Source organism: Cololabis saira, chromosome 12 (assembly GCF_033807715.1).
Source record: "Cololabis saira isolate AMF1-May2022 chromosome 12, fColSai1.1, whole genome shotgun sequence".
NCBI classification, from domain to species: Eukaryota; Metazoa; Chordata; class Actinopteri; order Beloniformes; family Belonidae; genus Cololabis; species Cololabis saira.
Window position 1 is genome coordinate 27,874,591 of NC_084598.1, and position 12,879 is coordinate 27,887,469.

Consider the following 12,879-nt stretch of genomic DNA (forward strand, 5'->3'; position numbering starts at 1 on the left):
CCGGATCCTCCTGGACGCCTCCCTAGGGAGGTGTTCCAGGCATGTCCCACCGGGAGGAGACCCCGGGGAAGACCCAGGACATGCTGGAGAGACTATGTCTCTCGGCTGGCCTGGGAACGCCTCAGACTCCCCTCGGAAGAGCTGGAGGAAGTGTCTGGGGTGAAGGAAGTCTGGGCATCTCTGTTGAGACTGCTGCCCCCGTGACCCGGGAACGGATAAGCGGTGGACGATGGATGGATGGAGGATTAAAAAGGAGGTATTAAGTATTGTAAATAATAATATATTCTATTATTGCAAAGTTTATACAACTTCAGACTTTGCTAATGTTTAAAGGATGATAACTCTGGTCTTTGTTTATTATTAAAGTCAAACTGGGAGATCCTAATATCTTGTAAGAGGTATTAAATGCAGATCAAAATTGTGGGTGTGTGTGCATGTGAATTCACCTTCCTTTAGTTTATTTTCCTCAACCCATCTGTTTCACATGACAGACCCCGGACTGACTGGTATATGTCTGCGAGTTAGGAACTTTTGCATCACCAGTGAGGTTCACAGTTTTTAAACACACTTTCAAGAACTTATATAGAGTTAAATTCCTTGTTTCAAACCCATTGTATGACAATTCCTGTCATTTTTGTTTTTCACAAAAACATACTTACAGGCGGAAGCTATGGCTGTCATTGACATCAAGCTTCAGAAGAAAGATAAGAACAAGTGTTTTTATGTTCCTGAACATTTTTCTACTGCAGCCAAGCAAAGCTTACAGAGATGTTACAAAACAGCAGTTGACTTCATACTTCAACAGTTTATTCTTTTGCTGACATGAAACGCGGACTCAGAACACCTTCCCGACATTACTGACAAACAAGGCTGGGACATTTGAACTTTGCATTAAGCAATTTTTGCATTGTCATTGCTTACAAACTATGCTTTCAACATGAACAGATTACATTACCATAGAAACTGTGCCCTGTTGAACTGCTTGCATTAACGTATAAAGTAGTTGCACTTATTTTTAAATAAAAAAACCTTCTAAATCTCAGGCAAAAAATAAAGAAATCATTTCATGTCTTTTCTTTTTTTATGTGAGAAATACTAAAATAGCTCAGCACTGTAAACACAAACATATACCAGAGTGGCACCTCCATAACCTGGGTCTGACTCAGACCCACAACCATTTCCAGCATATTTCACCACACTGTCCGAGCTAAAACTGTCACAACAAAATAAAGATAGGACAATTAAAGTAAGTATGAAAATTACTTTCCTGATCTGTGGATTTTTTTTTAAATAGAATGCAGCATCTTCAGAAATTATAAACTAATAATTTTTCCCTGTTTAAATTTGTCTTTTTCAAAGATGACATGATTTCTTTGTATTTTTTCTTTCCCTCAAACTTTTTTAAAAGTTAAATGTAAGAAAAGAGCATGCTGGTTTACTGTCACAGCTTCAAGACTTACTGGGACAGACTGTCCCACAATTAATCTTTTGTGCTTTTATTACCTCGAGAAGGCAAAGGTTCTGTTGTCAAATAAGGTATTTTCTTCAATTTTAACTTACACAAAGCAAGAATTTTCTCTAAACTTATAATATCTCTATGTTGTACAGATTGTAAACGTATATCAAGGTATGATATACATTAATTCACAAGTAACAACATGACCAGTCAGTATGGCAGTACATCCAGTTATCAGTGTAATGACAGTTTGAGGCGTAGAAATGTTCTGAGCTTGGAGTTGAGAAGTGCAGCTGGACATCACTCATCTCTCCAACATTCAAGTGTGCTGTTGCTTCAGCCCCAACACATTTGGGCCTTTTGTATCATGTTAGGGCACATACACAAACACACACACTAACCCTTCGATCTTTCCACTCATGTCAGCACACAGGAGGAACAAAAATGAAGGTGATGAGCCACCTGACCTGTTGAGAGGGTTCGGTGTTCTGGACTAGTGCAGTTCTAGTCTCCATCCATGCATAAGAGGTATTTGTGGTATGACTGCAGGGAGGGTTCTGAGGGTAACTGATAACTGATGAGGAAGTTATTACCAGTTCCCATTGGCCAACCTGGCTGCCAATCAAAGGCCAAATGCTTTGTATAGTATTACCCAATGTTGACACAAAAAAAATGTGTTAACCAATTATAGAGGAATATCTTTTATTCCCTCATTCTTCATGTCTGCATAGGCCGTTATTACTGCTACCAGTTTTGTGTTTCTCTGTTTTGTACCTTAGCAAGCATCCTTGGACTACATTTTTTGTGTGTTTGTGGGCATCTCTTTACTGCAGGGGTATTCAACTAGATTCGACCGGGGGCCACATCTGCAAAAGGACTGTATGGAGAGGGCCGCACAATTTGAAAATGTGGGGGTTTTCAAAATGTATTTTGCACTCAAAGACGAAGACTTATGTAAATATAATACATTTGTATTATACATTTGAATATATCTTTACATATGAATTATGTATTAATTGTCTCCAGATTTAGTAATTGTGAATGTTAAATATAATATTCAGATAAAGAAATATTATTTTGAATGCAAGTTCATTTTGAAACCATGCATTGTGCAAACTTAATGAAATTGATATTGACCTACTTTTAATAAAACACGCCATAATGACAAAGCACCACTTTCCACCAAGATTTCCTTATTTGAATATTATATTAAGCATTGAGCACAACCATTTTAGTCCATAGTAGCCAGTTATAAAAACACCCCCTTTTTTGGAATATGACCAGGGGCCACATAAAAGCTCCTGGCGGGCCGCATGTGGCCCGCGGGCCGCCAATTGAATATCCCTGCTTTACTGTGACTATGCAACTACACAAAAACAACAAGCTTATTTTAGTTCAACAACCCTACTTACTGGTTATTCATAACATTATCTGTGTTCCTATTTTTATTATGAACCTACATTTTAAATAGGAACGCAATAATCTTCATACATTTAACAGGTTTCAATTTAAAGTTACTGTAGCAGAATAATCTTAATGGTTTAAATGAACGCTGCATCAATAATATATTATTATTACAACTGTTATCGTTTAAATGAATGGATCTTAATGGGTCATTAACAGGCTTGCAGCCCTATCACAGCGGAGGAGGTCATTAATTCATCTGGTGGAGCAGGGAAACATCCGAACATTGGCCGGGTTAATGGAACGACTACTTTAAATCAGCGCGTACATATTAAAAAGCATGGTTTGCCACACTCATCTTAAAATTCAACTTTAATTGATTTCTTTAAATCTGCAGGTTGAGCATAATGGCTTAATGGTTCATGAACAAAGCTCTTGTATCCATCTCTTTTCCTCAGAACCAGGTATCTAAAGGAAAGCATTTGCAGGATTAATTTCAATTAATGTTTAACAATCTCTTATTTAATTCATGGAAAGTCAAACACGATTGATAATATGAAGAAAAGCAGGCTGCTTATCCAGCAGGTTGAACATTTCTCCACCTCAATAAAACATTTACATTTCAGGTGATACAGGATTGTCACCTGGTGTAAGCAGACAACCCATTGTTAAATATTCTTTTTTTTATGATAATGTTGAAATTACTAGGTTTTTGTATTAACTTTGATCATAGTAATATCTTTTAATCTTAGATTTCACACAGCCAAAAACTCAAATTCTGATTAAATCGTACACTATATCTAGTAGGATTAAATTATGTGGTGGTGAAAATTTAACACCAAAAATATTTTTTCATAAATCCCTTCTCTGACATTATGCAGCGTCATTAAGAGTGGTTCACATGAGGATGCAAAATCGGGGAACCTAACCTTGGCTATGCATCTTGAAACTGTGCTGATTGTGTAAGTACCTTGTAATTAACAACGTTTGGTTTGACATTTTAGAATTAGGGAGTAGCTTCTCTACATCAACATCACTATTTGAAACATCATCTGTTGTCATGGCTCACATTCGTCCAGAACACACGAGAAGATACAAAGAATTTAGATTTATTTGGTTTCAATAGAACAGCAGAGTAGAACAGGGAGACGGCTGTGGGAAAGAAGCGTGGTGGATTGATCTAAATTGCTAGATTGATCTAGATTGCTAGGTCAATCCAACAATGTATATATCCAACTGCTTCCACCTGCCAGTTCAAAGCAGGAAGTTAAAACCCAGTTTTGCATAACCACCTGCATGCTTTGAGAGAAACAAAGAGAAATTAGGATTTTGTTTGGAAAACAAGAAGAGATAAAGACATACAAGATCAACAGAATTTAAGAAACTCAGACCAAAGCTTATTTTCATACGTCTAAATCAAAGGAAAATGTTGCTTCAAGAGGCTTTCTGTACTGCAAATTTCATCCTCTTGACCCTTAACTGTAAGAAAGGCCAGTGCCTTTTTAATAAAGTATTTTTAACTCCTGGCTTTATTCATAAACTGAACAGATATGAATCCAAGAAACAGCCTCACTGATTGGTGATGACTGTACTATTTCATTATCAATTTTGTAATATGCTTCAGTTAAATAAAAAAGAAAGTACTCTCCCTTTAATTTTAAGGTTTTACCCATCAGGCCAAAAATGATCTAGTCTTTACTGAGCCTTGACCTCAGAGAAAAACAACCCATGGCATATTACACTGTGTCATTATTTACTGGAGAAAAAAAGAAAACTAACCCAAAATGCCGAAGCAGAGAAGAGAAATCTATGCAAACCCCCGATTCAATAGCATATAGAAAGACCTTTAGCAGTTTTTACTTCCATTTGACAATTTTGTCAGTCCTTCAACTTAATTAACTTTCCAACTTTTCTATTGGATCAGGTCATAGCGTGCTGGAAATGATTGCAAAAGATTGTCTTTGAGTTGTAAGATCCAACAAACTTTTCATTGATGTGAAAAAAGAAAAACTCTCCCGAATTAATATACATGCAGAAAATCATTTTAGCAAATTAGCAGAAATAGTTAATTAAAAGCCATTGCACAATCTTATGACATTAAGCAATCTTTCGTCTGATACTGAAATGTTGAAAAAAATCAATTTGTTGTTTTATTGTCACAAAATGTGCAAACTCAAGCCTGTGACTTAGTCAGTGACATACTTGTTTTTCAACCGGTTACTCACCTTTTGATCAGTTTAGGGCGACAGACTGTCTGGAGAGAGCAGGTGATCATTATCTGCTGTCCTCGACGGACAAACCTGCTGTTCATACCTCACTGTATGTGGGTGGTATGCTGAGCTCTGATACCTGCCAGCCGCGCAGATTACATCTCAGTCTGTTTCCTAGTGAGCACTGGAAAAACCCAACCTTCACATGCCTCTGGGTTAAACGATAAGGTAAGCTGTGAAAAAGGGAACCTATATGTGAAAGGATTAAAAACTAATGCAAATGGGTGAGTGCATATGTGTGTGCATATGCGTTACTTGCGCCTCACCCATTCCTGCTTATTCCTATTTAAGATTTAGGAGTAGCCGGAGAAAACCCACGCAAGCACGGGGAGAACATGCAAACGCCACACAGAAAGACCCCTGCCAGGTTCAGAATCAGAATCAGAATCAGAAAAAGGTTTATTGCCAAGTTTATTAAACACACACAAGGAATTTGTTGTGGTGATGGGTGCAATACAATACAAGAGCTAATGAAAAGAGAGAAAATGTACAAGCAAAAATGTACAACATGAGGTTTTTAAAGTGCCGGATATGAGTCTGTGCAAAAGTGACTTAGGATGTGCGTTAATGTAACGCATAAGGTCAGGATTGGAGTCTTTACGTTAATGTAACGTACAGTGGGATGGGGGGGCAGTCCATGGTAGACGGGGGAGAGGGGGGACCTGGGTAGAACAGTGCTAAACAACTGCAGTTTGATGCAAATGAAAAGCATTGATAAACAAACAATAATAGCTTGCTACCATGTACACAATCAAAAAGTCTAACACCTCTAGTCCTTTTGAGAATGTGGGTTAGTGGGTTTGTTGTGTGTCCCAAGAACAAGAACCAAGCAAGGTGAGGCAGCGTTCAGTTATTCTGCTATAACTTCCTGTAGACCTGAGGTCTGCTCCAACTGTCAGCTCCTTTAAATCAGGATAAAAACATTACTGTTTACTCCTAAATTAAATACTTACCTGCTGTATTCTACTGCCCTTTCTCTTTAACAACTTGTGCTTTTTATTATTTTACCTCTTTTCGTATCATTTTATTTGTTATTTACTGTTTAATTTTGTCTTGCCGCTTTTAATGTTGTTGTAAAGCACTTTGAATTACCTTGTGTTGAATTGTGCTATACAAATAAACTTGCCTTGCCTTGCCTAGATTCAGTAAGAGCAAAACTTCTACCCAGTATGCTGTAAAAAAAAGAAAGAAAAACAAGAATTTATAAATTACCCGCTTTCACCTGTATCTATATTCTGATATAGCCTTTTTATTCGGAAATGTTTTATTGATTGTATCTAACAATTCTCTCTATTAGGTTGACTATTTTTACAACAGTCCAGGGACAGCGGATGCAAAATAGCCTTTTTGGCTAATTCCGGCACATTTTACATTGGTTTAAATGTGTTATTAATGTGCATTGTCCCTGCAATCTAAACCTTTAGATAAATAAATAAATAAATATCTATATTCACGTTACTCTAATTGTCAGAATATTTATTACGATAGGAGGCCTAGTAGGCCAATAATAATAATAATAATAATAATAACACCTGTTTGAGTCAATCAATTACACAATCGGATGCAAAAATAACATTTTATTTGAACAAATATGATGTAAGCTACTTTACATCAAGTAAACATTCAGAATCGAATAAAAAACTGGGCAGTGCGTCAGTGTCATTAATTGTTGTAGCAGCTCAAATATACACAAAACAATAAATAACGTGGCATAGAAGAACATATATATATAAAAAATTACACAAGAACGTAGCCATCACTATGCCAGCAAAACATTTTTCTAACAAAAAGAACCTGACAAGCTTACAGTAAGTATATTTAGTTGACAGGTATTGTTTAACTTTTGTAACTGTACAACCCCTGGCGTGTAAACCCCAAAATAATGAACCATGAACGACTCAAGGCTGATTTATGGTTCTGCGTTACATCAACGCAGACCCTACGCCGAAGGCTACGCCATACCATACTGCGTAGGCTCTGCGTCGATTTAACGCGGAACCATAATTCAGGCTTTAGCCGAAGTGAAATGAAGGAGATCAACTTTGAGTGAGCAGTGACATTATAGAAAGTCTACTGATCCGGTGAAAAGGCGGACATTGACAGCACCTCTGCGTGCCGCAGGTAGGACGTGAAGGGCTGGTAGTTGCAGGCCACGGAGACGGTGCCCCCGTCCGGGCTCATGGGCTGGGTGACTCCCCCGTACGGGTATCCGCTGCGGGGCACCAGCACCGGCCCGTGGTGGTGGTGATGGTAGGCTCCGTAGACGTGCTGGTGGAAGTGGGGAGGGTAAGAGGGGAGATGCCCGGGGGCGGCTGGCTGCACTGCGCTGTAGATAGATCGATATATTGATAGATAGATTTATTTATCTTGGGTAAATTTGGTTTACAGTGAGTGCTTCTCATACAATCCAAAACCATACACTCAACAACACAGATAAAGTGACGACAGTGCTCTGGCTAAAAGAACAAAGAACAAAAAGGACGGCCCCGAGATAAGAAGCAAGATAAGTTAAAAAGGCCTATCAGTAGATAAAAACACTAAAATATTCAAACCAAGCCAAAGGATAAAAGATTTGCCCTTTCATAAAAACAAGATAAAGGAAACAATGAAAAACATAAATGCAAGGTTATGTTGCAGTTTCTCTCACTTGTTAAGCCTGAATTATGGTTCTGCGTTAAATCGACGCAGAGCCTACGCCGTAGGGTACGGCGTAGCCCTCGGCGTAGGGTACGCGACGACGCGCACGTACGGTGAGTGTCGCTGCGTACCCTATGCCGTAGCTCTGCGTTGGTGTAACGCGGAACCATAAATCAGCCTTTAAAGCAGCACAACGTAACTTTCAGCTTTTGTTGAGTTTGGCGGCTCCTTTGGACAAAAGCGGTATTGCTTTACCAGTAGTGTGGCAGGGTTCCTACCATCCACCTCCAAGTTACATAGTGCCAGTGAAGGTGATGCAGACCCTCTCAGACCATGACAGAGGTGTCATTAAACCTGTTGGAAGTTGATGTACCATCACAATGACTATGGAAATATTATATATTAAGGTGGAAAAGTTACATAGTGCTGCTTTAATAGCACTGATGGCTGCTGGTACAAAGCGTTTGGTTTTGCAAGCAGGTACCATGAACCTCCGACCTGATGGGAGCAGCTGAAATCCTCTGTAACTGATTAGTACATTTTTGGGAGTAAGTATAGATCATAAACTTTGTTGGAAGCCACATATAGATTATATTAAGCAGAAATTGTCTAAATCTATTGGTATAATTTACAAAACAAGGGATCTGTTGGATAAAAAATGTCTGCACATACTGTATTTCTCTCTTATCATGCCATACATGTCATATTGTGTGGAGGTTTGGGGGAATACGTATAGAACTTATATAGACCCTATAGTTAAACCCCAGAAAAGAGCTGTAAGAATAATAAATAAAGTTTCTTATCGTGACACTACTAATAAATTATTTGTAGAGTCATGCATATTAAAATTCATAGATATTGTATATTTAAAAACATTAGAAATTTTGTTTCGAGTTAAGAATAATAGCCTTCCTGCTTGTTTTCAGCATTTCTTTAAATTAAGAGAAACAAATTATAATTTAAGAAGGCTGTGGGTCTTTGAAAGATGTCGTGAGGACTAATGTTAAATATAGATGTGTTTCATTTTTGGGAGTCAAATTATGGAATCAACTTAGTGATGAAGTGAAACTAAAAAAAAAAAAAAAAATATTGAAAAGTAAAATAATTAAGGATTACAATGCTAAATGATTGGAGTATAATTTGGTTAACCAGAACAATTTAAAGAGAAATTTCTCAAAGCGTTTGGCAAGCAGGTACCATGAACCTCCGACCTGATGGGAGCAGCTGAAATCCTAACTGATTAGTATACAGGGATTCTGGATGAAGCTGAGACTCACCAATCAGCTTGCTTGTAACCCGCCGGCGGGGACGCGCTCGCCCGCAGAGCCCAGGAGGAGCTGGCGCTCCCGTAGGGCGGCAGGTACTGCTGCTCGGGGTAATAATCCGCGGGGGTCCCGGTCTGGTACACCCCAGCGTGGGGCGTGTAGGGTCTCCTCACCCTCCTCCGCCGCCGGTAGTTCCCCTTCTCAAACATATCCTCAAAAGCCGGGTCCAGCGTCCAGTAGTTTCCCTTCCTGTCCCCCCCGCACTCCCTGGGCACCTTGACGAAGCACTCGTTCAGAGACAGGTTGTGCCTGATGCTGTTCTGCCATCCTTTTTTATTCTTCTCAAAGTAGGGGAACCTGGAGATAGAGTTAATTGGCACCTTTCAGAAATAGAAATAAGTCCCCAAAACTTCTATAATGCGTTTATTTTATATGAACAAACAAAATGATGTGATTTAAAGTTTAAAGTGCTTTAAAAGCGTTGAGCTTGCACGATTCAAGACAGCCAACCAATAAACGTAAGTCCATCAGCAAGAATATAGCCACAGGTGAAGGCTGGAAAATTAGAATATAGTGTAAAAGTTAAACTTAAAAGGTGAAACTAATACATTTCATAGTCTCATTACATGCAAAGCAAGATATGTTAAACCTGTATTTGTTATAAGTTTGATGATTGAATAAAAGAAAAAAGATTCAGATTTTTTATTTGGGGTTTTAATAAACTGTAGCCATAATCATCAAAATTATAACAAATAAAGGCTTGATATATCTCACTTTGAATGTAGTGAGAAATAATATATTTGTTTCACCTTTGGTTGAATTTACTACTAATGAAGTTTTGCAATATATTCAAAATTTTTCCGACCTTCACCTGTAGCCTACATTATGACATAAATAAATACGAGCATAATATATGTCCGTATTGGTTCAATACGGAACGCAACTTTTAATTCCCAATAACGTAACAATTCCGTATTTAATGGACGGGGTGGCGACCCTATACCTGCAGATGATGTACTGATAAATCCCGCTCAGAGTTTCTCTCTTGTCCGGGCTGTTTCTGATGGCCATGGCTATGAGAGCCACGTATGAGTAGGGCGGCTTCTCGGGCCGGAGCGCGTCCATCTCGCCCCCGGGCTGAGCGGCTGCTGCTGCGGGGGAGCTGGAGCTGATGTCCAGGAGCTGCGCGCCCTGCTCGCCCTGCTCGCCCTGCTCGCCGCGGGGTTTCTCCTCGGCGTCCATGGCTCGGGCTGGTCTCCGCTGCTGCGTCCTGCTGGGAATGAATGCGTCTGGTGGTTTCCAGCGAGGCAGGGCGGTGGATGTCTCCCCCAGGTGCGCTCCGCCCGCCCACAGGCTGGTAACCGTGGCATGTGTCCTCTTTCATCTCGCCGGGGTTCTCACGCCACTTGCGCACACTGTGTGAGAAACTGTGCAAGCGGTTCAAGTTGAAGCAGGGGTCAAAGAGCTATGTTTTAATAACAGTCCTAATATTCTCTTTGGAGTAACTGCATCAATCACTTAGTGGCGCAACAGGTGTGATTGCATTTTAAGATACGCATGCAACTATAGCTAAACAATTAAATACATGCAGGTATGAATGAATGAATGAATGAATGAATGAATGAATGAATGAATGAATGAATGAATTTTTCATTTCATATTTATTTATTTCGAGCAATAAACATAACATAAGTTACCTGCGTGCAACATAAAATTAAACAAATACCTTTTATCAGGTTTATCAGGTGCAGGTTCAAAATACAAATAATTCGTCAACACTCGAAAGGGAGTGGGAAGAAGAAAACGTATTTAATCCCACCCCTGTTTCTCATTAACAACTTGACAGATTTTTTTTTAAGGCTTCCTCCTGTCTCAACATTTGAACCAAAAAAATGAAAAAAAGACCTATATCAAATTATAATAAAAAATGTTTCTACAGTTCACCTCACCTAAATTCAAACACATTGTGACTACGAAATGTAGATGCATTTCATGGCCACAATGCCTGCAAATCCAGGAACAATGTATATAGTAATATTTATAGTTAACCGTTAACTTATATTTATAATAAACCGTTAACTTATATTTATAATAAATACCAGCAATGGTAAGAGTAACAATGAATGAATGTAAGCTTTATTCCGAACATGAGAAAACAACACACAAGTCAAAATAGTCAAAACAACAAAAAAATAAGATAAAACAATGTTACCATGTCCGAAAAGGAGTAGAAAGAAGCATGTGCTTATTTAATCCTACCCCTTCTTCCTTCTCAGTAATTACAATCCTCAGTTGATTTCAATATCCTGTCTTAACACATATTCATAACTACTGCATATATTGTGTACCAGCACCTCATGAATTTACATATTTACATTACATATGTACATATTTACAAACAAAGAAAATAAATAATGTAAGTAAACAAGTGACTAAATCAGTGTTTCCCAACCCTGGTCCTCGAGCCCCCCCGTCCTGCATGTTTTAGATGTTACCCTGCTTCAGCACACCGTGATAAAAGTACCTGTGTCATCAACAGAGTTATGCAGGACCATTAATTAGAATCAGGTGTGTTGGTGAAGGGAAACATCTAAACATGCAGGATAGGGGGGGCTCGAGGACCAGGGTTGGGAAACAGTGGACTAAATGATCTGTGCAAACACCTTGTGATTGTCAAATCCCTTCATCCTCCCTGTACCCTGTGAAAAGCATCTTTTTGTACCGCAGTTTGAACTGGGTCATGCTTGGACATTGCTTGAGCTCCGCACCCAAACTGTTCCACAACTTCACTCCACATATGGAAATATTAAATGTTTTTAGTGTTGTGCGGACACAAAGATGTTTTAAATTGTTCTCCCCTCTCAAATTATAATCCCCATCTCTGTTAAAAAAACAATTTTTCAATATTTCCAGGAAACCTGTTGTTTTTTGCTTTGTACATAGTTTGTGCTGTTTGACAGTGAACCAGATCAGTAAATTTTAATGTTTTGGATTTTAAGAAGAGTGAATTTGTGTGATCCTTGTAACCGGCATTATGACTGGTTTTTGCAGCATTGATAGTGATTGTAGTGTACATTTATAATAAAGGTAAAGGTAGAATTTAATACACAAGTAGCACATAGGTGGTTTGATCCAAGGAAAAACAAGCTAAAACTATTTTTAAATTTATCCCATTAAAAAGTAGATCATAAACTTTTTTTTTAATCTTAATTTTGTCTTTCCATCACAAAGCCAATTAACGATCAAGTGCTGTATCCGAATCTTAAACTGGATTACATGTTCCTCTGAAAAGGGAAAACATAGGCCTAGAACACATAAGGATAAGGGGTGATGACTGACAAACGGTTTGTTTTGTAGTCTTGATACAATCATCAAACGATTGTCTACCGGTATAGTTTATTTTTTACTAAAGACATATGTATAAAACGCTGTCAGATGTGTTAGACTATCACATCAAGGATTGTGAGATAATAATGCCATGATTATTTTGCTTTTATCTGTATTGATTACATTAGATTAGATTGCCCTTTATTCCTACCTCAGTGGGGAAATTTGCTTTGTGCAGCAGCAGTACACACAACACACATATGCAGCGAAAGGGTAAAAAAAGTTTTGAAAAAAATATAATTACAAAATATGAACAATTTCTGTATTGGAATGGAAATAGAAGTAGTGCAGTACAAGAAAGAAAGAGAAACAGTGCAAAAGAATGCAACATACGGGTAAGGGTGAATAATCTTATCAAATCTGTTTCTGTGATTTTCTCCAACTTGGAGGCAGGAAAGGCAAACCCAGGTAAAAGTCATCCTTTACACACCCGCTATGTTACAAATCGTTCCTGTTTTGA

The 12,879-nt window shown here is 38.5% G+C and overlaps 1 protein-coding gene across 1 annotated transcript; it reads right to left on the reverse strand.

Moving 5' to 3' along the window:
- Window positions 1-6,627: 6,627 nt before the first annotated feature.
- foxl2l (forkhead box L2-like) lies at window positions 6,628-10,312 on the reverse strand. The gene is made up of 3 exons (XM_061734995.1): window positions 10,036-10,312; window positions 9,045-9,389; window positions 6,628-7,456 (listed from the first exon to the last, which is right to left on the reverse strand). The coding sequence occupies exons 1-3, from the start codon at window positions 10,272-10,274 to the stop codon at window positions 7,201-7,203; spliced, it is 840 nt and encodes a 279-aa protein (XP_061590979.1). The 5' UTR covers window positions 10,275-10,312; the 3' UTR covers window positions 6,628-7,200.
- Window positions 10,313-12,879: the final 2,567 nt, after the last annotated feature.